The sequence below is a fragment of the Colobus angolensis genome, unplaced genomic scaffold (assembly GCF_000951035.1).
Source record: "Colobus angolensis palliatus isolate OR3802 unplaced genomic scaffold, Cang.pa_1.0 Scaffold112, whole genome shotgun sequence".
NCBI classification, from domain to species: Eukaryota; Metazoa; Chordata; class Mammalia; order Primates; family Cercopithecidae; genus Colobus; species Colobus angolensis.
The window spans coordinates 1,144,220-1,166,399 of record NW_012112253.1 but is presented as its reverse complement, the minus strand read 5'-3'; the positions used below and the strand labels follow the sequence as shown (position 1 = coordinate 1,166,399).

Here is a 22,180-nt window from a genome sequence, read left to right as displayed (position 1 = left end):
CAAAAAAAAAATTGTAACTTTGATTTTTTTTTTCTTATTGCAAAAGAAATTCTACGTACAAACAATCCAAAAGAAAAGGAATAAAAGTGGCCATTCCAGCAGTGAGGAATAACCACCACTAATATTTTTGTCTATGTCCTTCCAGCCTTGTTGTTTATACATTTATACGATACTCTACAATTTTTTTATAAACATGATCTCCCTGTTTCACTCAGTGGATTGCAGGTACCTTTCCTTGCCTTTCACTGTCCTCCTCCCAGAGCCTCCATTCATCCTCATTGTAGGCCATGCTCTCTGGCTGTCCTTTATGCTCCATGGAACCCTCCATAGAGCCTTCAGAACACAGAGGGTGTTATAGGCTCAAATGGGGCCCCTCAAATTCATGTGTTGAAGTCTTAACCCCTAGTACCTCAGCATGTGAGTGTATTTGGAGGCAGGGGCTTTAAAGAGGTGATTAGGGTAGGCCCTAATCCAATAGGACTGGTGTCCTTGTAAGAAGAGGAGATGAGGACATAGACACACACAGAGGGATGACCATGTGAGGATGGCAAGAAGTGTGGTCATCCCTAAACCAATGAGAGAGGCCATGGCAGAAACCAACCCTGCCAACATCTTGGTCCTGGACTTCCAGCCTCCAGAGCACAGCCTCCTCCTACTGAGGAGCAGAAGTAATTCTGAGCAGGTATCCTGACCCACTGGAGTGTGGAGCTTGGGCAGCTGGGAACCAGCTTCCACCTGGGCAGCACTATGGCCCAAGCAGCCCTTCCCTCCCTGGATGTGCCCTCCCCCCATGGGGAAGGTTTCCCCCGCAAACCTGGGGAAGGGATTTGCGGAACGGGGAGGGGGGCTTAGGGCATCTGCAGGGGAATTTCCAGGGGTCAAGCTTCCTGTTGGCAAGAGAGAAGTAACAGACATCTGAACCACGGCAATGTCAGAGATGGCTTCCCTCCCCACCACTGTCACCTCAGAAAGGCGCAAGATCGTCCAGTGATAAATAATGGAACACCATGCCTTGAGCTGTGGGCTTCTGGTCAGTGTCTTTGATCTGCAGCCCCGGTGGATGGGGAAGGGGAACCCTAGAGCCTGAGACTTGTGGGATGCTGTAGGGCTGTTTGTTCCCAGCCTCCCAGAGTAGAAATAATATGTCCCACTCCCTGAAGGATGTCCCTGCCCCACTGCTGAGTGACATGGGTGTGCCTGGCAAGGCACCTGTGCTGATCTTTCTTCCATTGCTCACACCTCCCCTGGGCTCTCTGGGCTTCTGGCTGAGTTGAACACTGTAGGGTGCAGGGGAGGTAGGGATATCTAGCCTGGAGTGGGGTGAATGTGCCCTTGGGAAAAGGATGCCACCGTCTTCCAGATCTTTCTGCTCTTATGTCAGAGAGATGGAGTCATCCCAGCACTTCTGGCCAGCAAACCTGAAGCGTCTCCATGGCCATCTCCCTCTGCCTTCAACCCATGTGAGCATTTCCTGGGAGCCAGGCTGGGTGCCAGGCTTGAGGGCACTGCTGGGCTCACGCATTGCTGCCTGTGCACTGTTGATGCCCTATTTATCGGGCTCATGAATCTGTTAAACATGAAACCATCAATGCTTCCCAAACAGCAACACACCGCTTCTACATCTAACGCACAACTCCTGAGTTTTGGCAATTCCTCCAATGAAACACTGATTTAACATTTTTATTGGATCCCACTTGTAAATGTTTAAAGTCTAAAATGTGCTTCAAACACTCAAACAGTCAAAACACGCCTAAAATGCTGTATTGGTTATACAACAAAGCGCTCTGCTCTCTCTGGAACTGACCAGTGTTGAAGCCTGCTTCCCACCTCCCGTCCTCACCCTACTCCCCATCTTCTTACCAGTGCTCATAGCTCTTCCCAGGGGTTCTGAGCCGTCCTAGGGTTGCAGCAATCCCAGGAAAAGAGACAAGGCTTCAGGGTGGGACCAGTTAAGGGCTGAGGACACAGGCGCCAGGGTGTCGATGGTTCCTTTGGGGCAGTGCTCCCAACTGTTCCTCCCGAGGTGACTGGAACCTGAGCTCAGGCATTAATTAGGCTGTGTCCTTTCTGCAGGATGAGTTCCCTTATTGCATTCGTAGGACTTTGGAAGCTCAAGCTTTTTGTGAAGCTTTGCGTTTTTTGGCAGCCTGATGTCCACCTCCTGAAGCAAAGTACTCTGTAACTTTCGTTTATCCCACTCTTATGATATGCTGGTGGGACATGTACATGCTAACAAGATATGTCTCTGCGGCCTGCTTCACTAGGACCAGGCAAGCACATCTTGTTAGCATGTGCTAGACTGGCTGGTTTGAGGGTCTTTCTCAGGAGGGAGGGGTGAGTGTGTGCAGGTGGCTCACTGTCTCAAGGCTATCTCAGGACAAATGGCTGTCCCATATCTGTGGGTCCCTCCCTGCTGGACCTCTTTCTAGCTGGTCATCAGTGCAGCCACCAGAGCAACAGCTCCTACACTCCTTCCAAGATAAGGATACACATACATACATACATGCATGATGAGCTCTAACCTTTTCCATTATCACTGCAATTTCTATGCTTTCTAGTAACTGCATTGGTATCATTGCAGCTTTTGTCAACTGGCATTATTTCAATGAACCAGTTAACAAGTCACTGTCCACTTCAGTGGACACTGCCCTGAAATCCCTGGGTAAGCAGCCTGTCCCAGGACCATTGTAAATCATGTGTGTGCATGTCTGTGTGTGTATATGCATGTGTGTGTGTTGTGTGTGTATGTGTGGTGTGTGTGGCATATGTGTGTGCACATACACACGTGTCGTTTATATATATATGTATCTGCATATATGCATATGTGTGCACGCTGTGTGTATGTGTGCATAAGTGTGTGTGTCATGTGTAAGTGTGCGTGTATGTGTATATGAGTGTGTGTGTATAGCTGTATATATGTGTGGTGTGTGTGTATGAGCATTTATGTGTCATATGTATGTGTATTTGTATATGCATGTATGTGTACGTGTGTGTGATGTGTGCGTATATGCACACGAATGTGTCTGTCATGTGTAAATGTGCCTGTATGTGTATACCAGTGTATGCATGTGCAGGTGTGTGGTGTGTGTCTCTATGCATGTATGTGTGTGCGGTGTATGTCCATGAGGACGCATGTGTCAGGTGTGTGTATGTATCTGTGCGCGTGGTATATGTATATATGTGTGTATGAGTGTGTATGCCATGTGCATATGTGCCTGTATGTGTATACGAGTGTATGCATGTGTAGGTGTGTGGTGTGTATGTCTATGTATATATATGTGTGTGGTGTGTGTGTATGTGTTTTTGAATGCAAGAAAGTGCTACTCCCTGGATCACTCTTCATGACAGAGCTAGAAAATATTTTTGATGATGTGTATTCATTTCCATTTGCTTTAAAACTAAGTAAGAGTCATGTTAAGAACGGTCCCGCCTAGCCATCTGATTCCCTCCCCAGAGGCAACCACTGCTCCCATATTTTGACTTCTTTCTACAATTAAAGGTCATGAGTTCATGTGGGTGTTTTCAATTTCACATGTTAGGTTGCTGTCCCCTGGCCACCCCACCTTCTTTTTGGATGGGACTCCTTTGCCTGTTAAGACTTCACCTCTCTGTACCTTCCCTTGAGAATTTCCCAGGCTGGGGAGGCAGAGCTGGGCTGTTTCTTCTTACAGAGCAGGGGACAGCTCCATGGAGCTGGTGCCAGGGGTGCGAGTCTGTGTGTGAGCATGCTGGGTGGTCTGGGCATGAGTGCTGGCAGGGTGTCAGGGCCACAGATCAATCAGAATGGGCTGGGTGAGCTCAGGTCACCAAACCCCCAGCTCCCAGTGGCCCCAACCACAGGCTTTGCTTCTTGTTCTTGATGCATGTCCGTGGCGAGCTGCCTGGGCACTCTAGGTCATCTCTCCTGCACCCAGGCTGACTGAGCGGCCACCAGCGAATGCTGCAGGGCCCAGGGTGGAGGGAAGGAGTGCCCTGGCAGGGTCGTCTCACGCAGGAAGTGCAGGGCTCTTGCCTGTGGATGGCGAGAGAGGTGACAGTGCCCTTGCACTCAGCACGTATTTACCAGCACTAACTAGGCCCTCTCCCCTAGGACCCACCAACAGACCTCAGCGGGCCAAGGAATGCAGGCCAACTATAGGCCCAGAAGAACAGGGAGCCTGGTGACAGCCCTGGGGGTGGCAGAGACCATCGATGGCAAAGTGGAAATTAATTTTATTTTATTTGTGTGTCCATCATTATTAGTAGTTCATTTTAAAAAAACATATTTTGCAGGCCGGGCGCAGTGGCTCACGCCACTAATCCTAGCACTTTGGGAAGCTGAGGTGGGTGGGTCACCTGAGGTCAGGAGTTCGAGACCAGCCTGGCCAACATGGCAAAACCCCATCTCTACTAAAAATACAAAAATCAGCCAGGCGTCGTGGCGCACACCTGTAATCCCAGCTACTCAAGAGGCTGAAGAAGGAGAATTGCTTGAACCCGGGAGGTGGAGGTTACAGTGAGCCAAGGTCGTGCCACTGCACTCCAGCCTGCACCACGGGAGCCAGACTCCATCTAAGAAACAACAACAACAACAACAACAACAAAACCTGTATGTTCCAAATTGGGACTCTTAAACATCCCCATGATCTTATTACACTCATCCATCAGCGTCCATTTATTCTTCTATGTGTTACACCTTAACTCAGTTCTCAAGTAAAGGTGTTCATAAAAGTCTTCCTGATTATTTCAGAAAAAACAGAGAGGTGATTTATTGTGAACCGTGGAATAGGTCAATGACAACAGGACCGCTTGTGTTTCCCCTAAGTGGTTCTCAAGGAGGATTGTGTGCTTCCCCCAGGGTGCCCTACCCAGGCAGGAAAGAGGGGTCTCATGGCCAAAGATGGGAGTCCTGGCCCTGGCGGGGGCTATCCTAATCCCTGTGCCGATCCCATCAGGAATTGTTGATGACAGAGGAGAAACCAGGGCTGCAGAGCTGGGGTAGCCTGTCCAGGGTGGAATTTAAACTTGCAGGACATCAAAGCCACCACATCTTAAGTTTTGGCCTTTGGGTGACTTGGATGAAACCCTGGACTCTCTCTGTGACTGTGATTTGGTGCAAAATGACTGCTTGTTGCCTTGGGAAGAACTGTGGGCTACACCACACCCAGCTCTCACGATGCACAGGTGAGCAGGGGCACGCCTGGCACATGGCACTCCAATCCACGGTTCTTAGGTCCCCCTGCCTAGACTTAAACAGAAGTTGGTTACAGCCAGCTCACTTGCTGACTCTTAGTGCTCTGGTGGGGCTAATGGAAAATATATCTGATCATTAGGAACTGCATTTGGCTGCTAGTCATGGAGAGCTGAAAAATGCTGGCTTAAACAAGGAAGTGGGTTCCTTTTCCATAAGGTCACATGAAGCCTGAAGGTTAACAGCCAGAGCTGGCGAACTGTCCCCCATCACTGCCCCAGGCCCTCCTGGGGCCCTCCATCCCACAAGGAAAGAGGAGGTAGGGGCAGGGTCAAAGGGGCCTCCACTGACTCAGCCCCCTTTGATGGAGTTCCCTGAAGCCCTACTTGACGACATCCAAGTCACCCCTGGCTGGAGCTCAGTCCCAGGGCCACCCCTCCTGCAAAGGTGGCTGGGGAAGGATGCACCAACAAAATCGGGGTCTGATACTGAGCAGAAGGGGCTGCAACTAGCAGTTTCTGCCACAGTGATTGTTAAAGTGCTATTATAACTAACTTACCCCCATACCCTGACTCCATTCTCCATTCCCCAGCCATCCACCCTTCCCCCCACTCCCTGTTCCTGCAGAGACTTCGAGGCCCCAGGCCCTGACATGCTGGAAAATGTGGCTCCTTCCAGGGCAGCAGCCTGCGGTTTGCCTCTCAGCGTGTTTCAGGTTTTCCCGAGCGTTGGAGGAGTTTCTGTGTTACTATATCTCCTTTGGGGCTTCCCCAGCGCTTTCCGCCAGAGAAGCCCATGCTCCAGCCCTGGAGGCACGATGAGGGAGAAGGGCTCTGGCAGGCTCCCTGACCCAGGCAGGTTCTTTGCAAAGACCCTGCAGGTCTGAGCAATCAGTGGCCCTGGAAGGTGGTGATGGCTCAGCCAGTGACTAGTCATCAGGCCAATGCTTTCCCAGGTGCAGTGTGGTGGGCGGGAGGAGGCCTGGGTGCCATCTACTGGGGAGTGGGGGGCCTTGACCCTGCACCTGGGCTGCACACCCTCCTCATTCCAGGGCAAAGGTGGACCAGGGTCAGAACCAATTGACCTTGGCCCCCTGTGCCCAGCCCCTCATACCTGTCCCCATGCTGTAGCCATCCACCTCACCTGGGGCTCTGTGCCTGCATCCCAAAGATAGCCAAGGAGGTTCTGGTTCAGTCAGGATCATGAAGTTAGAGGGACAGGATTGTTAGGGGACCCAGCCCTGCCCCAGGACCTGCCCTCGATGGAGTAACACACCCACAGAGGAGCGGGGAGAAACGGGGACTCCTCCCCATTACCTCTACAGACCAAGGCCAAGAGCCACCTATTGGGCTTGGGGAAGAGGCCCTTCTCAGCCTAATTACCTCCATAATAGGGCATGCACACAATTCGGGGTGCAGAAAGGAAGGTGTACAATAAAAATAAAGGTTCACTCCTTTATGCCAGCCTTCAGTTCTCCCCAGAGGCAACCAGTGTCTACCACGTCCTTGGGTGTCCTTCGGGATATTTTCCCTGTGCATACACGCGGAGCTCTACAAGGTTTTTTAGACACATGGTAACTCAATACACACTGTGCTGCAAGCTGCTTTCAAATAAATGCATTTATTATATCTTGGAGAACATTCCAGTCCAGCACACTTAGTGCTGCCTGCCTCTTTGACAGGCTGCGGAGGATCGCATTGTTGCATGTGCAGGAATTTTATGACCTCCCTCCTGATAGAGGTTCGGGTTGCTTCCTGTTTGGGGCCATATTCTAAGAGATGCTACAATGCACATCCTTGTTTTGTATCTTTGGGCACTTTTACGAATATTTCAGGACCAAATGCTTAAGTGGAACTGCTGGGTCAGAGGGTATGTGCATTTGAAATTTTGGTAGATAAGGCCAAAATGCCCTCCAAGGGGTAGCCTCCAACTACCCCCTCATTAATCCACCCTACATTCAGCAAAGTGATTTGTAAAGATGACTGAATCATCTAACAATCATGCTTAAAACTGCCAGGATCTTCAGCAGAGACCCACACTTGCAGTTCTGTGTGCCCAGTCCCCTCCTTCAAGGCTCCAGCCACGCCAGGCTTTTGTGTCCCTCCCACACAGTGGCTTGATCCCACAACAGGGCCTTTGCATGTGCAAGGCCCTTGCACCTAGTGTCCTCAGAGCTCCACGGAATGCCTTCTTCCCATTCCTCAGTCTCACATTGTACCTCCTGGTGCAGGCTGCAGGCCTCCCCAGCCTCAGTTAAATATAACAGCCCTAGGCCAAGCCACCAATTGGCCAACTGGGTGGTCCGGCTGCTCTACTATCTCACTTGTTTGTGTGCTCATTGTCAACTCTACCTATGAGGAGTGAGCTTCTAAAAGCAGAGATTCAGCCAGCCCAAGTGGCTCACACCTGTAATCCCAGCACTTTGGACAGGAAGCACAGACCCTCAAACCCCTGGGACTTGGTGCCCAGGCTGGCACAAAAAAAAAAAGTAGGGGAACTCGCTTTTTCCAACCTGTGACTGACAGAGCAGTGTCTCCACCCCTGGAAGTTGCTCAGGGCCCACCTGCATGTTGGCACAGTGGGCAAGGAGGAGCTGCCCGTTACTCCCAGATAGTCAGTGGGTCTGGGAGGGACTGAGTCTGTGCTGCGGTCATAAGCACTCGAAAGACAGAGGCCACAGCTTCATTCTTGAAAGAATCTGTTTATTTTGAGATTAAAAGAGTCTCAACCTCCTGCATATCCAGCAAATACTAAATTTGATCTTTTTAATTTTAGAAAAGAATCAACAAACTTCAGCTGGAGTATGATCTCTCTTCCAAACTCCCATTCTGGTTTAAGAAGCCCCAAAGGGTAACCCTTGACAAAATGTGGCTATGTTTGCACATGTGTGTGCATATATGTGTGCATGTGTGGAATACACGCATGTGCATAATTTATACAATGTTTGCTGTTATATCCATAAACCCCCTGTGGACAGTTTTCCTTTTCGTACTCTGCTGTACACGTGTGGAGCGAAAGTTTAGCAAATACATAATTTGGTATAAATCCCACACAATGTGATTTCACAACCAGAAGCCTGACTGCTGCGATATTACTGAATTTTTAAAAGTGATAAACAAGATTTTTATGTGCAAACAAACAGGGCTTGTGCTCCAGCTGCGTTCAAATTTACTTGACAAAGCTATAAACACAAGGCCCTTTCTGAAGTCCGGCTGATTGAGTTTCCCCTTCCTTTTGTCGGTGGAGAGGAATGTAAAGGCTAAGCTGGTGCACTCGCACTATGTGCCTCTGGGCTTTCTGGCTGCGGCACTTAAAGGAACTCATTCATTCTGTGGATGGGGCAACGCTCCTCATCCAGCGTCCTCCGAGGGCTTTCCCACACAGAGACCTTCCCGAACACAGAGACATCTGATCTCGGCTTGCCCAAGCTGGCCCAGGCCTCAGGGACTCAGGAGCCTGCGGAATGTGCTGAGAGCCTGAGGTCTCCGGCGGGGAAAGGGCAGGGGTTACAGCCCCCCTCCTGCTCTACCTCAACTGCTTCCCAACCGAGGGCCTCTGGGGTAATTCCATCTGAGACCCCGGGATGGCAGGAAGGCCCGGCCCTACTTTGTTTGACCCAGCTCAGAACAGGATCCTCCAGCCCTGCTCCTGGAAACTGATGGAGGAGGCCAGCAGAGGCCCTGCCTGGCCTGATACCACTGTCTTCCCTGGGGCTGTAAAATCAGCAGTTGGGGGATGGGGTATTCAGATAACTCTGCTCCAGAGAACCAGAGAACCCTGGAGCCACCGCCAGGCGGGTAACTTCTTAGCACTTCTTAGCAGCAAGGAGTTCAGGGGAGAACTCCATCTGTCTTCTAGGTCCTTGGAGAACTAGAGGCTGATGGCAGAGGGGTCAAGCTGCAGCCTGGGGCCAGCCAGCTCTGCATGTGTGACTGTCATTCCACAGGAATTACCTTCTCTTGCGTGTGCAAGCCTCCAGCCGGCCCAGCTCCTCATAGGACTGGTAGAAAATGTCAAACTCCCTGGCGCCCCAGCCCCTCCAGACAGCCAGGCACCACTCTGTGTTTTCGTTTTCAAAGCTGCACACAACAGTGTCCTTTGCCACCACAGCAGCATCCACCAGCACCCTGCAGAGAGAAGGGGTCAGAGGAAACTCACAGGGTCCCCACTTGGGTGGGGTTGGGACCCTCACCCTGGGCCTTCTGAGGAAGGCAGAGCTGGCTAAGGGGAGGGGAGTATGTCTGCTTGCCAGCCCTCTCTGGGGTGTGCTCAGATGCACCACTTCTCCCCGGTGGCCCAGCCTGCGGGCTTAGGCTTTATGAAGTCCAAACATGGGCTGTGGGCATGAGTTCACTTCCATGGGCTTTGTCTGTAAGAGTCCGACTCCCTGGAAAGCCACAGAAGCAATCAGATCAAGTATCTGTGAGTTAACTTCAAAGCGTCCAGAAAACACCAATGAACCAAATTTCTGCTTGTAAATGGCTCATGACCGAGTTTAACTCAACTCCCTTGCCACTAAGCTCAATGTGATTCTTCTCTCATTCTGTTTCTACACGCTTAGGAAATACAGGCTCATATATTAAATGGAAAACCTACTGCCCCAAAGTCATCACTACATACATTTTTTGAAACTGTGGACAGTTCTGCAGGATTGGTGGGTGCGCTACAAGTTTCCTTTTGGGCCGCAGTGCAGCCTCCCTGCCCTGGTGGTGCCCCACCCCGAGCACATACTAACTGCCTTTCCTCCCTCTGTGCCCCGTGTGTGCGGCCTGCGTGGCACTGAGGTGCTCCTGCAAACTGGGATGTCCAGGGACCTCTGACTCCGCATGGCCTTGCCAGGGCCTCCCCTGAGGCTGACGGCTGGGGCCTCTTTCTCCCTATAGCGAGAAAGAGGTAAAATCTGGCTTTAGGGGATGGATAGGAAAAACAACAACAACTAAACGTTAGGACACTAATGGCAGGTATGCCAAGGTCCCAGCCTGGGTGCTGCACACCCATTTCCTCCAGAAGCCCAACCTGCAAGCTGGGAACTCCGTCAGTTCAAGGCTTCCATCCACACACTCTGGCAGAGCTCAGGAGCAGATCCAGATCTTGCTTCCAGAACCACTAACAGAGCAAGGGTCACTGGCCCAGGATTCACTGCCAAAGATCAAAGCTGGCAGGCAAGGGAGTGAGACTGCCATGGATGCCTCCTTGGTCATTGTCCTGCTCTGGGAGAAACAAGCTGACTGGGGTTTCTCCACCCTCTTATGCTCCAGATGAAATAAAAACCCACTTGCGCAGGGATGGGGGATAACTCACGCTACAGGAAAACAGGCCTGTGGGAAGTGGAAGAGCTCCAAAGTACACACACACACACAATTTGAATTGAGGACTTTTCATAAGGGAGATTTACCATGTGGGGCTCGGTAGTCAAAGTGAGGGGTGTAAACACTGTGGGGAGCTGCAGCTGGGACCAGCCTCACATCATTCCAGCCATGTAGACCATGTTCTGGACAGGCCACCCTGCCCAGCATACCCTCGCAGAGGAGACTGGCATAATCCTAGGGGTACCTACCCACAGACAGGTACTGAACCATGCCTCAGCCCAGGAAGGGCAGGAGCTGAGACCCCAGGCTTGGAGATGACAAGGTGTGCCTATGTCATCTGTCCCCTAGGGTGCTGTGTGGGCAGGTGGACACCTCGGGTAGGGTTTCCTCCTTGGCAGGAAGAACAGTGAATCAATCACCTGGATGCATCTGCATGTCAACTGTAGCTGAATTCTGGCCCTGGAGGCATTTGTTAGGTAGGGTACTTGATCTACAGGTGCACTGGGTACTCCAGAAACAGGGAGCCATGGCCAGTGTGGAGCCCCTAGGAGCTGTCTGCGGGGCCCCATCTTGTTTCCACTTTGCCTTATAGCCACGTTGGTGGACATCCTATTCGGGAGAAAGGAGGGGCAGCAAAGCCACTGTGCAGGACCTGGCTGTGGGGCCTTCTGTGCTCATGCTGCTGCCTGGGTCCTAAAGGAGCTGCCAATCAGTCTTACCCATGTGGAGTCAGCTCTCGGGCTTTTAAGACGGCGATGACTCGGCCCCGCTGGGCGCCAGAATCCTTCTCCAGGCCAATGACGATAACATCTCCACCGCGCCTAAGCAACCAAAACCCAGAAGGGGAAGCGTTTTTGTCGGTAGCCGTGCTCTTGGGGGAATGAAGCCGGTGTGCAGAAAGGTGCGGGAGGGAGGCAACAGACATGCAGTTTCTGCTAAGGGATTAAGTTATGGGGAGGGGACAGACCCAAAAGCAGAGGAGAATTTTCCCAGTGGAAGCTGAATCACAGTTGATTGTGGCTTTCCTTGTGTGGCACCTTAAGCTCTCTGGCAGGCAATAAACTTTGGTGCGGCCACTCTTAGATTTGCTAAAGATATCACTCCCATTCCCAATGGAGGGAACAAATCTTCTTGGAAGCACAGCACCTGCTGGGTCCCCACATGACCTCTAAGGATGCCAGGAGGTCTCCCTGGCTCCCAGGGGGTCTCTTTGCTCTGTGGGCATGCCCTCGATGGTGCCCTCACCTCGGGAAACTTACCTGGGGACCCAAATGAGGTCTCTGACGGCGAGGATCTTCACGGCCTGCAGGTGCTGGCTGAAGGTCTCCCCGTCCATGGGGGTCAGGTCATGCTCAGACCTGTCGGAGGCAGCACTGGGCTCATGTAGCCTGTCTGAGTCCTCGCAGTCGGGGGAGAAAGGCACGCTGGAAGAACTTGCCGGGGAGCTGAGGAGGCTGGAGGGGGACCTGGCAGCCTGGCGGGGTGGGGATGACGAGTAGGAGGACATGGAGCAGTAGTCGGTGAGTGACTCCTGGTGGGTCAGGATCTGCGTGCCCAGCTCCTCACTATACATGATGCTCACGTCCGCAATGGAGTCCCCCTTGGGCACCTTTGGGTTGGCCGTGTGACTGGCTGCCAGGGGTTCCATGTCCAAGGGCCGCACGGGAAACATGTCCCTGAGGGGGCTGGGGTCCCCACAGAAGTACCGGGCACACAGCTGGTAGGTGGTGGAGTGGTACATCACCAAGGAGTTGGCCTTGTCATCCAGGCACCAGACGACCTCGTCCCCTCTGCCCTCAGAACTGCACACGACCGACGTAACCACAGAGGGGGCCATGTAGGGCTCCAGCCGCCTGCAGATCTCCAGGGAGGCACAGTCAATGACAAGGAGGCCCGGCCCATTGCTGTACCAGACCTCAGAGCCACTGTTGACCACCTCCATGGCCTTCACTGGGTAGGGGTTCTGCCGTGCGTCTTCGTCTGCAATGCTGAACTTGGACCTATTGGCTGTGTGTGAGCACAGGTAGGAGCAGCTGTCCTTTGGGGCGCCCCGCACCACGGGAAACACAGCCACAAGCCCATCAGCAAGGCCCGCTAAGACCAGGTAGGAATTCTGCAGGAAGGAGACAGGGATGTGTCACATCCTTCCATTTCACACGTTCCACCAACACGCTTCAGGGCAGCAAAGCTCTTAGAAAGGCTGGGGCTGCTCCTAAGGAAGTGAGCTCTGACTCAGCAGAGCCATGTCTACCATCCCTGCAGCAAAGAAAGGAATATGCCACCGAGAGGCAGGGCCTGTGGCACCAAGTGAGACCGTGTGTCACCTGGACCACATGGGCCGCCTCTGCTTGTGCCAGCTTCTTGCAGGGCGAGCAGCAGGGAGCTGCCTTCTCCTTGAGGCCACCAAGGCCTCCTTCAGAGGCAGGACCTGGTGCCCGCCCTTTTCTGGGTGTGCTTAACGTGATGGCAGTGTGGGCATGGCAAGTGTCTGTGCACTGCCCCCTGCCTGCCACCCCCTTACCAGGTGGAGTGTTCCATAAGGACGTGCCCCCAGCCCACCAGCATCCCTTGGCACTGGCCTGGCACAGGGAAGGGCTCAGTCTCCTTCATCTTGGTGGCCTTGTGACTCCACCTGGCTCCTTCTCCAGGTGGACATGTGTTTGCTGAACTAATTCTGGAAGAAATTGCTTCCTACTCAACCCTCTCGTGGAGGCCTGTCTCAGCCTGCTAAGCGCTCATCCCAGCTTACATCTATCTGAGATGCCTGTGGTTCAGCCGACATTGACAGGGTCCTCAGGGTGCCCCCCCACCCTCTCAATGAAGCATGAGCTCTTCTACACCCGCCAGAGGTCACTGGGCAGAGGCCAAAGTTACAGGGACCATGCTGAATGCTAGGCCCACCCCAGACTGCCCCAGGGCACCTCCCAGGGCAGAGCCAGGAACACAGCGCAGCTTCGCAGCCTAGACACAGTGTCGGCTGTGGTGGGGGTGGGAAGAGGTCTGCAGAACAAAGCTGGAGTCAGGGCAGAGCAGGGAGCTGGGCCTCATGCCAGTGAGGGGGCAGGGCAGAAAGCCTCCTTGTGGGGAGCTGGGGAGCTCAGGAGGCTGGCTGTGTAGGGAAATGGAACAGAGACCCGTAGCTCACTGTCCAGGACAACATGCTGTAAGAAAGTGTATGGAAATCCATCCCCAGGATTTTAGGGAAAGAAGGCAGCCAAGGCAAATAGGCTCCAGGTCTCTATCTGGAGTCCTGGCTCAGGCCCCGGCCAGGGCGGTGAGCACCATGTTCCGGCTGGGTGTGAACGTGCGTGCGCGTGCAAGAATGCAGGCTCTGCCCTGGCGGCCTTGGAGGGGGCAGACACACTGCACAGGAGGCCCTGCACAGAGCAGGCTTTATTCCCTCTGGTCGTGCAGGAGGTGGTGCCCTGGCTGGGGGCTCTGGCCAGCGGTGGCCTCAATAACACTTTGTGCCATGTTCTCCTGTGCTCTGGTGTGGGCCGGGTCCCAAGCTGCCTAGCTTCGCTGTGGGGCCATGGTCATAAATGACTCTAAGGTTTATTTCATACTTGTTTTTTTTTTTTTTTTTAAGAGATGAAACTGAAGAGGGGTGAAGAGAAGAGTTCATGTAGTTTGCTTCCATCCAGAAGTAATAATAATGCTCTTTTACCAAGTGCACCGGCCTAGACCTTCGGGTATGCTCGGCCTTCTCTCTGTCTCTTCTTATACCTATTTTGTAGATGGGCAAACTGGAATTGGATGATGACAGTCACCACATTTTAACAAAGCAACACCAGTAAAGGCTTCTTGTGCATTTACCGAGGGTGCCTACTGCACAGACAGGCCCCTCAGGGTGGATGAAACCAGAACTGCCTGAGCCGTGCCTGAAACCTGTGGGCGGAGGAGCCTGGAAAAGCCAGGGAGCTGCCTCCCACGGAGGGGCAGCTTCTCAAAGGAGGGGCCAAGGCCTTTGGTCATGAGAGCTGAATCGGAGACGGTCTGGGAAAAGGTGCTGGGATGTGAAGGGCCCAGCACAGAGTCGGGTGCTTTGTGGGGAGGATGCCGAGGCTGGCAGGGTCCAGAGGACAGCCTCACAGAGGCTGGGGCTAATCCCAAGGTGTAGCACAGCTGGCTGGTCCCTTTACTGGGGAGAGTGCCCCTTGGGGTCTCATTTAGAAAGGCCAGGGCTAGGAGGTTAAAGAGATGAGTCTGCAGGGCCATGCTGGACAAGGAGAAATTGCGTTTGGTGTAGACGGTGAGTACTTGGTGGGAGGCAGAGATGGAGGGAAGGAGATCAGGACCTCCAGGACCTGGTGACCAAGTGGCTGTGGGGTGGCTCTGGCCTGGGCAGGTGGGATAGAGGCTCCGGATGCCCCTGCCCTCTGAAGGGGAAGGGCACACACATGACTGCTCACCGTGCCATTTGCACCAACAGTCATTCCACCTGAGTCAGGGCATTTGCATGTGAAAGGGGGTTTTCACTCAGCCCTCAGTCTGGCTGAGGACTTAGGTTTTTGCAAACCAGAAGGCACTAATGATGGACCAGATTTGATATCTTTCCTCCCACTGTCTCTAAGGCTGTGTCCTAGGCCAGGTAGTCCTAGAAGGTGTGGCTCTGCAGTCCCCACCCTGACACAGCTTCAGGCTGTTCCCAGCTAGGAGACGCCTCCCAGGCATGGAAGCACATCAGAGACCTGCATACCCGCCTTTGCCCTGACCTCACCTTTTTAATAACAGGCACGGCCAAGAAGCAGGTGACGACAGCTGGAGTATCCAAGGCCCGTTGGGGTGTGTTTAAGGGGCACATGCCCTTGAGGGTGTAGATGTAGATTTTCTGGTCCTGCAGAGGCAGACAGGTCCACTGTGAGACACAGGCTGGAAAGTGTCTGGCATTTCTCGAGGCATTCCCATGAGGATGCACTCAGCCTTGGGGATCCCCTGTGGGTCTTGGAAAGTTACATGGATTGACACGTTCTGGTGGGTTGTTTATGTATTTCTGTTCTTTGTAGAAACGTTGAAAAAGACAGAATAGTCTAAAGAGGAAACAGAAAATAGCCCATAATCTATTCCCCAGAGAAAACCACCATTGGAATTTGGGGCCACAGCCTCTCAGAAGTTCTCTGTGGTATTTGTGTGTGCACCTGGTACCGGCAAAGTGGACTCACGCTGCAATGCTGTCTTCTCACTGCTCTTTCCATGTGACAGCACGCTGCAGGCAGAGCCCTTGCTCTCACTCATTCTAGGAGGAAATGATGTGGGAGCACCTCTTGGCTGCCTGGGACTGGGGTGCACCTACTTTGGCTAAAGTGTTGACAGATGTTTCCTAATACTGAGATTTCCGAGGCTTAAGTGGTAAGCATGCTTTTGAGATTTCTGATACATATGTGAACACACTTCCAAACTGCCCTGGGGAAAAGTTGCACCAATCTATCCCCGCACCCACAGCCTCAGAACAATTTTTTTTTTTTTTTTTTTTTTTGAGACGGTGTCTCACTCTGTCGCAAGGCTGGAGTGCAATGGTGCGATCTAGGCTCCGTGCAACCTCCACCTCCCGGGTTCAAGTGATTCTCCTGCCTCAGCCTCCTGAGTAGCTGGGAACACTTGTGCACCATCATGCCCAGCTAATTTTTGTATTTTTTAGTGGAGACAGGGTCTCACCATGTTGGCCAGGATGGTCTCAATCTCTTGACCTTGTGGTCCGCCTATCTCGGCCTTCCAAAGTGCTGGGATTACAGGCGTGAGCCACTGTGTCCGGCCTGCCTCAGAACATTTGTGTTTGGCCAGTTCTCTCGGGATTTCTCCGAAGACCCCTCCTTAGGCCTTCTAGTGACTTCCCTGATTTCCCTGATGTGAAGGCAAGAGGCCTTCGGAGCTGAGTGACTCGGCAGTGTTATGGGAAACCCAGGCGTGTCCCTAGCTTCCTGGGTCTCTCCTCCTGCTGAGGGTCTACATCTGGTCCTCACCATCCCAAATCCCGGCTGCCAGCCAGCAGCAGGCAGGGTTGAGCTGCCTCTGGTTACAGGCTGCTACTTCACGGGGTTCATGGCATTACTCTGGGACTGCATGGGGATGCACTGGGGGTTATCTGAAAGTTCACTTGACCTGGTGTCCTGTATTTTTATGAATGTGGCCCCCACCCAGGGGCTGCACCCAGTGGGCAGTGATTACCTCGGTGGGCAGGCCTGTGGGCAGTGCTTACCTCAGTGGCTGTCCACAGGGATCTCTGGACCTGGAGCTGGCAGCTCACCTTCATCCCGGGGCAGCTCATCCTCTGCACCTCCATGAGACCCTTCTCTGTGTTCACCACCGTGTAGTTCCTGTAAGTGGCAGCAACTGTGCGGTCAGTGCCTCGGGGCCAGGGGCTGCCTCCTTTCCCCGGGCCTGGCCTGGGCCAGCCGCGAGCCTCGTTTACCTCCCCTGCTCTCACCCAGGGTTGCATCCTGCTGCGTTCTGAGAGGGCAGAGCTGGGTTCTGTCTGAAGGGTAATGCTTGACCGTTGCCCGCAGGGAGGGCATTCCCCATGGAAGAAAGGCTGTCCTCTTTCTGTGACCCCTGAGGGTTGAGACGGTTGCCCCCAGTAGGAAGGAGGGGCCCTCCCACCAGCCATATCCTTCCCACCCGTGTTATGTGGGGAGCCCCTCACTGCAGAGTAGACAAGGTCAGGGTTAAAGACAAGTTGGGAGAATTCCAAAGGAGATTGGGTTGGGGTGGGGGGCACTCAAAATGTGCTCCCAGCACGAGTGCTCTGAGAACTAATGGCTTGTCGTTTGCGAGAGCCTTGGCTCACCAGGCCGGCTGTCTCTGGCATCGCTGCCTCCCCTCGGCCCGTGGCAGGCATCCCGGGCACCCACTGCATGGAAGAGGAGGCTGAAGCTGATGCGACAGGGAAGTTACACACCCCACATCACATAGCTCTGTCCCTCAAACTCAAGAGAGTACGTTAAGCTCACGAATAGCATTCTCAATATAAAGTTTCTCCTACTACCAAATTTTAAAAAGCTTCACCACTGTTGACTGATAATGTATTTGCAGATGATAGAAATGGTAGAAAATACAGCAAACAAAAACTTCCTTCAGGTATATTTGTCCCTTTTCCCATCATTTTTTTGATGCATCAGAAAAACAAAACTAAGATATTCTAATAGCTTTTACTTTGAAAACAGTTAAAAATAGAGAGAGTCATAAAGAATAATTGCCCCTGTTCCCCGCAACTGGAATTGTGTCCTATGTGAATCCTGTTTACCTGCTCAGCTGCCCTACCTCTCTCGCCTCCTTTCCTTCCTTAATTCTCAGACAGATCTCAAGTCCGGCTCCACCCTGCTTGGCTGCCCGTGTGCCCTGGGCCAGCCCCCTCCTCCCTTCCTGTGAGTGAGCCTCTCTTCAGGCCGCAGTGAGTTTTAAAGAACCTTCACAGGTCACAGGAAGAGGCCTCTCTCTTCCCTCTGGGAAATCTTCTGAAGCCTGAGCAGAACTGTCTCAGGTACCTGCCACGTGTGTGTCTCTAGGCCAGCAGGGCAGGGCCTGGCCCAGCCTCCCAGGGCCAGTCTGGCTCCAGGTCCTCCAGTTCACCCTCAGAAGTGTCTGACGGTGCCCTTGTTTCTAAGGGGGCAGATGTTCCAGGTGCACTTCCTGCCCCAGACATGGACTCTGCCATGATTCTGATGAGCCCTGGTTCACTTTGGTATTTAGAGAGCACAGTCTAGGTCCTAGGGGTGCACACTGGCATTTGGTTGGTCCTTGTTTTTAGGCCTTTTCAGTGAGCAGAGCTGAGAAATTTATGTTTATTTTTTTTCAACTATATCACGAGTCCATCCAATCAATTCAGAACTGCAGGCTTTAGTTACCATACTTTAAATCTCTTTCTCTTTTAGCCCATGCTGAAAATCACGGTTTCCAGCAACAGCAACATAATTATTCATTAACTTACTCCACAACCACAAGCAGCATCTTAGAATAACCATCACAACAGTACTACCAACAATATAGTTACTGAAACCTGTTTAATTAATATGTTTACTTTTTGTTTTGTCCTTAGAGTACATCCCATCAGGAAGGCATGCTCCATTGCTGTGTTTTAGAATAACTTCTCTTTTTTCTGAGGCAGGGTCTCACTCTGTCACCCAGGCTGGAGTGCAATGGCGCAATCACCACCCACTGCAGAGTCAGACTCCTGGGTTCAAGCAATCCTTCTGCCTCAGCCTCCTGAGTAGCTGGGACTACAAGTGCTCGTCACCGTTCCCAGCTAATTTTTGTTATGTATTTATTTATTTATTTATTTTTGTAGAGATAAGGTTTCACCATGTTTCCTAGACTGGTCTCAAACTCCTGAACTCAAATGATCCACCTGCCTCAGCCTCCTAAAGTGCTGGGGTTACAGGCATGAGCCACAAGGCTTGGTCAGAAAAATCTTCTTTACAGCATCATTTCTTAGAGTGCATCTGTGTCACAACACTCAGTCCTAGTGGCATAAAATCTGATGCAGACTCATGAAGACTGACCTAAGAGAAACTGCAAAGTCTGTTCCATTTATCTTATTATGTCTCGAGCTGAGTGATATTTCCCCACTCTACCCCAGGCACCCTCTCCAAAGGTCACACTCCAGATGCTGTCTTTACTACTGACTAGGTGCCTCCCACCCACCCCATGGCAAGCATGTCTTTTCTGACAGCCGCCTCCTAGCTTTTCAGCTCACCCCACCTAATACCGTAACTCTTGAGGTTTAAATTTTTTTTTTTTTTTTAACTCTAGCAATACCTAGGATCCTTTGGTACTTTCCGTTGTGCTCCCCGAATTTATGGCCTCACTTAGGTGCCTTGGTCCATCTCTGTGTCACTCCCTTAAAAACACCCCAACGCCCCTGCCCCTCTCTCCCTCCTGGCAAAACCCGAACTTTGTTTAAACCCACCCTGTTGCCCCTTCTGCAATCTGGGGCAGCAGAACATTCTTGAGAAAGTCACAAAACCAGACTGACAGGTCTCATTTCCTTTTAAAAAATGTTTTTAAATTTTCTAATTTTTTAAAAGATGGGGTCTTGCTATGTCATTCAGGCTAAACTTGAACTCCTGGGCTCAGGGGATTCTCCTGCCTCAGCCTCTTGAGTGGCTAGGACTGTAGGCACATGCCACAGTGCCCTCATGTCCCCAGACACCCTGGCAGATACTACTCATTTCTGGCATCTCTTAACCACAAAACCATGCATGCATGTCTGTTTCTGTGGACTTTCTTCTGCTCTCCCTGCTCTTTCTTGAGTGCAGTCTAACCAGGTTCTGGACCCTACTGTCTGCTAAATAATTCTCATTGTGGTCAACATCGACTCTGTTTCCAAACTCCACAGTGGCCTCCCACCCCAAATTCAAAGAGGGCAGGGCAGGCCATGGAGCTTACCTGGACTCCTCTTTTCCATCCCAAAACACCACGGTGTACTCCTGGCCTTGGGACGAGAAGAAGGCTGTCTGCTTTCCACAGTGCAGCTCATACATGAAGATGGCAAAGGTTGGGTCCTTCATCTGGCTCACAACCGACAGGGCCAGTGGTCGCTGAGGGAGAGGAGCCACCAGAAGGGAGCAAGGTCACTTACAACCAGATTGGTGCCAGTTCTGCCCATGAGGTCAGCCAGCTTCAACCAGGGAGAAATGAGGGATTCTGCTCATTCAGACTAGATCCAAACAAGAGGCTAAAACAGCTTCAGACATCAGGAGCAAACCCATCCAGATATCTGGGTCACCCTTGGCTATGGTAATTTAAACTCATCTGGTCAGGTTAGCTGAACCCCAGGTATTCCAACCCAGGCCAAGGACATACACTCTTCATCTCACTATATTACCCAAGCTGGAGTGCAGAACCTACTCACAGGTGCGATCATAGTGCACCACAGCCTTGAACTCCCGGGCTCAAGTGATCCTCCTGCCTCAGCCTCCCCAGTGGCTGGGACTATAAGTCCATGTCACCATGCCCAGATAAGGACATGCATTCTTCTAAAGAATACCCTGTTTACCCTCAATGCATTAAACTAGCTCATTTGATTTAATAAACGAGTTTTAACCTTGAAACCACTAGCCCCTTCCAAAAACACAAAAACACCACCAACAAAAAACTAGCCTTAATACTGTAATATGATCTCTGATTCTCACAACCAAACCTTTTCCCCGTTACTTTACAAAGAGATACCCACATTCTCTCTGTTCTTGCATAGGGACTGTATTGTTATAAAGGGGTTCATATACTTTGTTTGCACGGTGAAATAACACAAAAGTTGGGGAGGAAAAGGAAGTTTGTTTCCTAAGAGTGACATGCACACACAAAGAAAATGAAAGTAGATATGTTAGGAGCAGCAAATATCACCCTCTAGAAGAAATGAGCAGAGAAGGGTCGCCAATTGTGATGGGTGGGCAGCCACACACACATACCCTGGGGACCCACAGCTTCTGCCACATGGCAGGAGATCCCAGGGCCCTGGGCTCTGTGCTCCCAAGTACCTTCTCTGGCTTAGTGTCCCAGCACTCCATCATGAGTGCCTGCAATCGATGGAACTGCACTTCCTCCGGCTGCCCCAGAACCGGGCGGATGCCCTTGGACAGTTTCTTGGCAATCTGGAGCTGGTGGTGGCCCAGTGCAGGTCGCTGTCCTGACAGCAACTCGTAGAGCACCATTCCATAGGAGAACATATCTACCTGGGCACAGAATAAGCCAAGTCAGGTCCCTGCCTGGGCCCAGTGGCCTTCACTAGTTGGCCCTGAGGTGGAGGGATCAGGGAGACACAATTAGACAAGGAAAACAAACATTCAACCAACCACCTGACCATGTCCCTCTGTCCATTTATCTGTCCATCCTTCCAACTACCCATCCATCCACCCATCTGACCACTTTCTCTACTATCCATTTATCTATCCATTTTCTCACCCTTCCTTCTTTCCATCCATCCATCCATCCATCCATCCATTTGCTTGTCTTCCTGTACATTTATCCATTCTTCTCATCTGTCCATCCATCTGACCACCTGTCCTGCACATTTATCCATCTGTCTTCCTATCCTTCCACTTTTCCATCCACCCATCCATCTGACTTCCCACCATATTGTCCATTTGCCCATTGTCCCATCCATCCATCCATCCATCCATCCATCCATCCATCCATCCATCCATCCATCCATCTATCCATCCATCCTTCCATCCAATAAAACATACTGAGAACTTGCTGTTAGTCACCGATTAAGGACTCCAAGGAGGTCATGGTCCTTATCCTTGAGTAGCAAGACAAGGCAGGAAAACACACACCCTCAGCTTGATGTGCTTTGTACTAAAAGTGCTGTGTACGCAACTCATAAAAAAAGGAGTGTCTCCTGGATCACGACATGTTGCCTTCTCTAATTTTCATAATCATAAAAAGGTCCAGCAAGGAAAATTTATACAGACCCCTATAAGGGTCACGAAATAATATTTTAGCAGGAGAATGGCTGAGATAGACTTGAGAATTTTAAATGTGAATGTTTCCATGATAATCTGAGTTTCAAGGTGACCTCCTTATTGAAGTCACCTACTATTGTGAAGCTCTTATTTTTGTTGCTTTGATTTGCCTTTTCTATCTTGGGCAACAGCCACAGGTGCTGAGCTAATCCACACATGCACAGGTCATTCCTACAGCAATTAGTCAATGACCATCTGAAAAATCACCAAATAATAAGAAATTATAGATAAGGGAATTTTAA

At 51.6% G+C, this 22,180-nt stretch overlaps 1 protein-coding gene across 1 annotated transcript in view; it reads right to left on the bottom strand.

Annotated features, from left to right (window-relative positions):
• Positions 1-7,855: 7,855 nt before the first annotated feature.
• The window catches only part of LRRK1 (leucine-rich repeat kinase 1), a 153,952-nt gene continuing 139,627 nt past the window's right edge, over positions 7,856-22,180 (bottom strand). The window contains exons 27-33 of the mRNA XM_011957518.1: positions 20,952-21,146; positions 19,861-20,012; positions 16,676-16,793; positions 15,200-15,316; positions 11,739-12,592; positions 11,199-11,300; positions 7,856-9,297 (exon numbers count right to left, since the gene is read on the bottom strand). Of these exons, the coding sequence (XP_011812908.1) occupies positions 9,120-9,297; positions 11,199-11,300; positions 11,739-12,592; positions 15,200-15,316; positions 16,676-16,793; positions 19,861-20,012; positions 20,952-21,146 (1,716 nt within the window). The 3' untranslated portion in view covers positions 7,856-9,119. The remainder of the gene's footprint in view (positions 9,298-11,198; positions 11,301-11,738; positions 12,593-15,199; positions 15,317-16,675; positions 16,794-19,860; positions 20,013-20,951; positions 21,147-22,180) is intronic.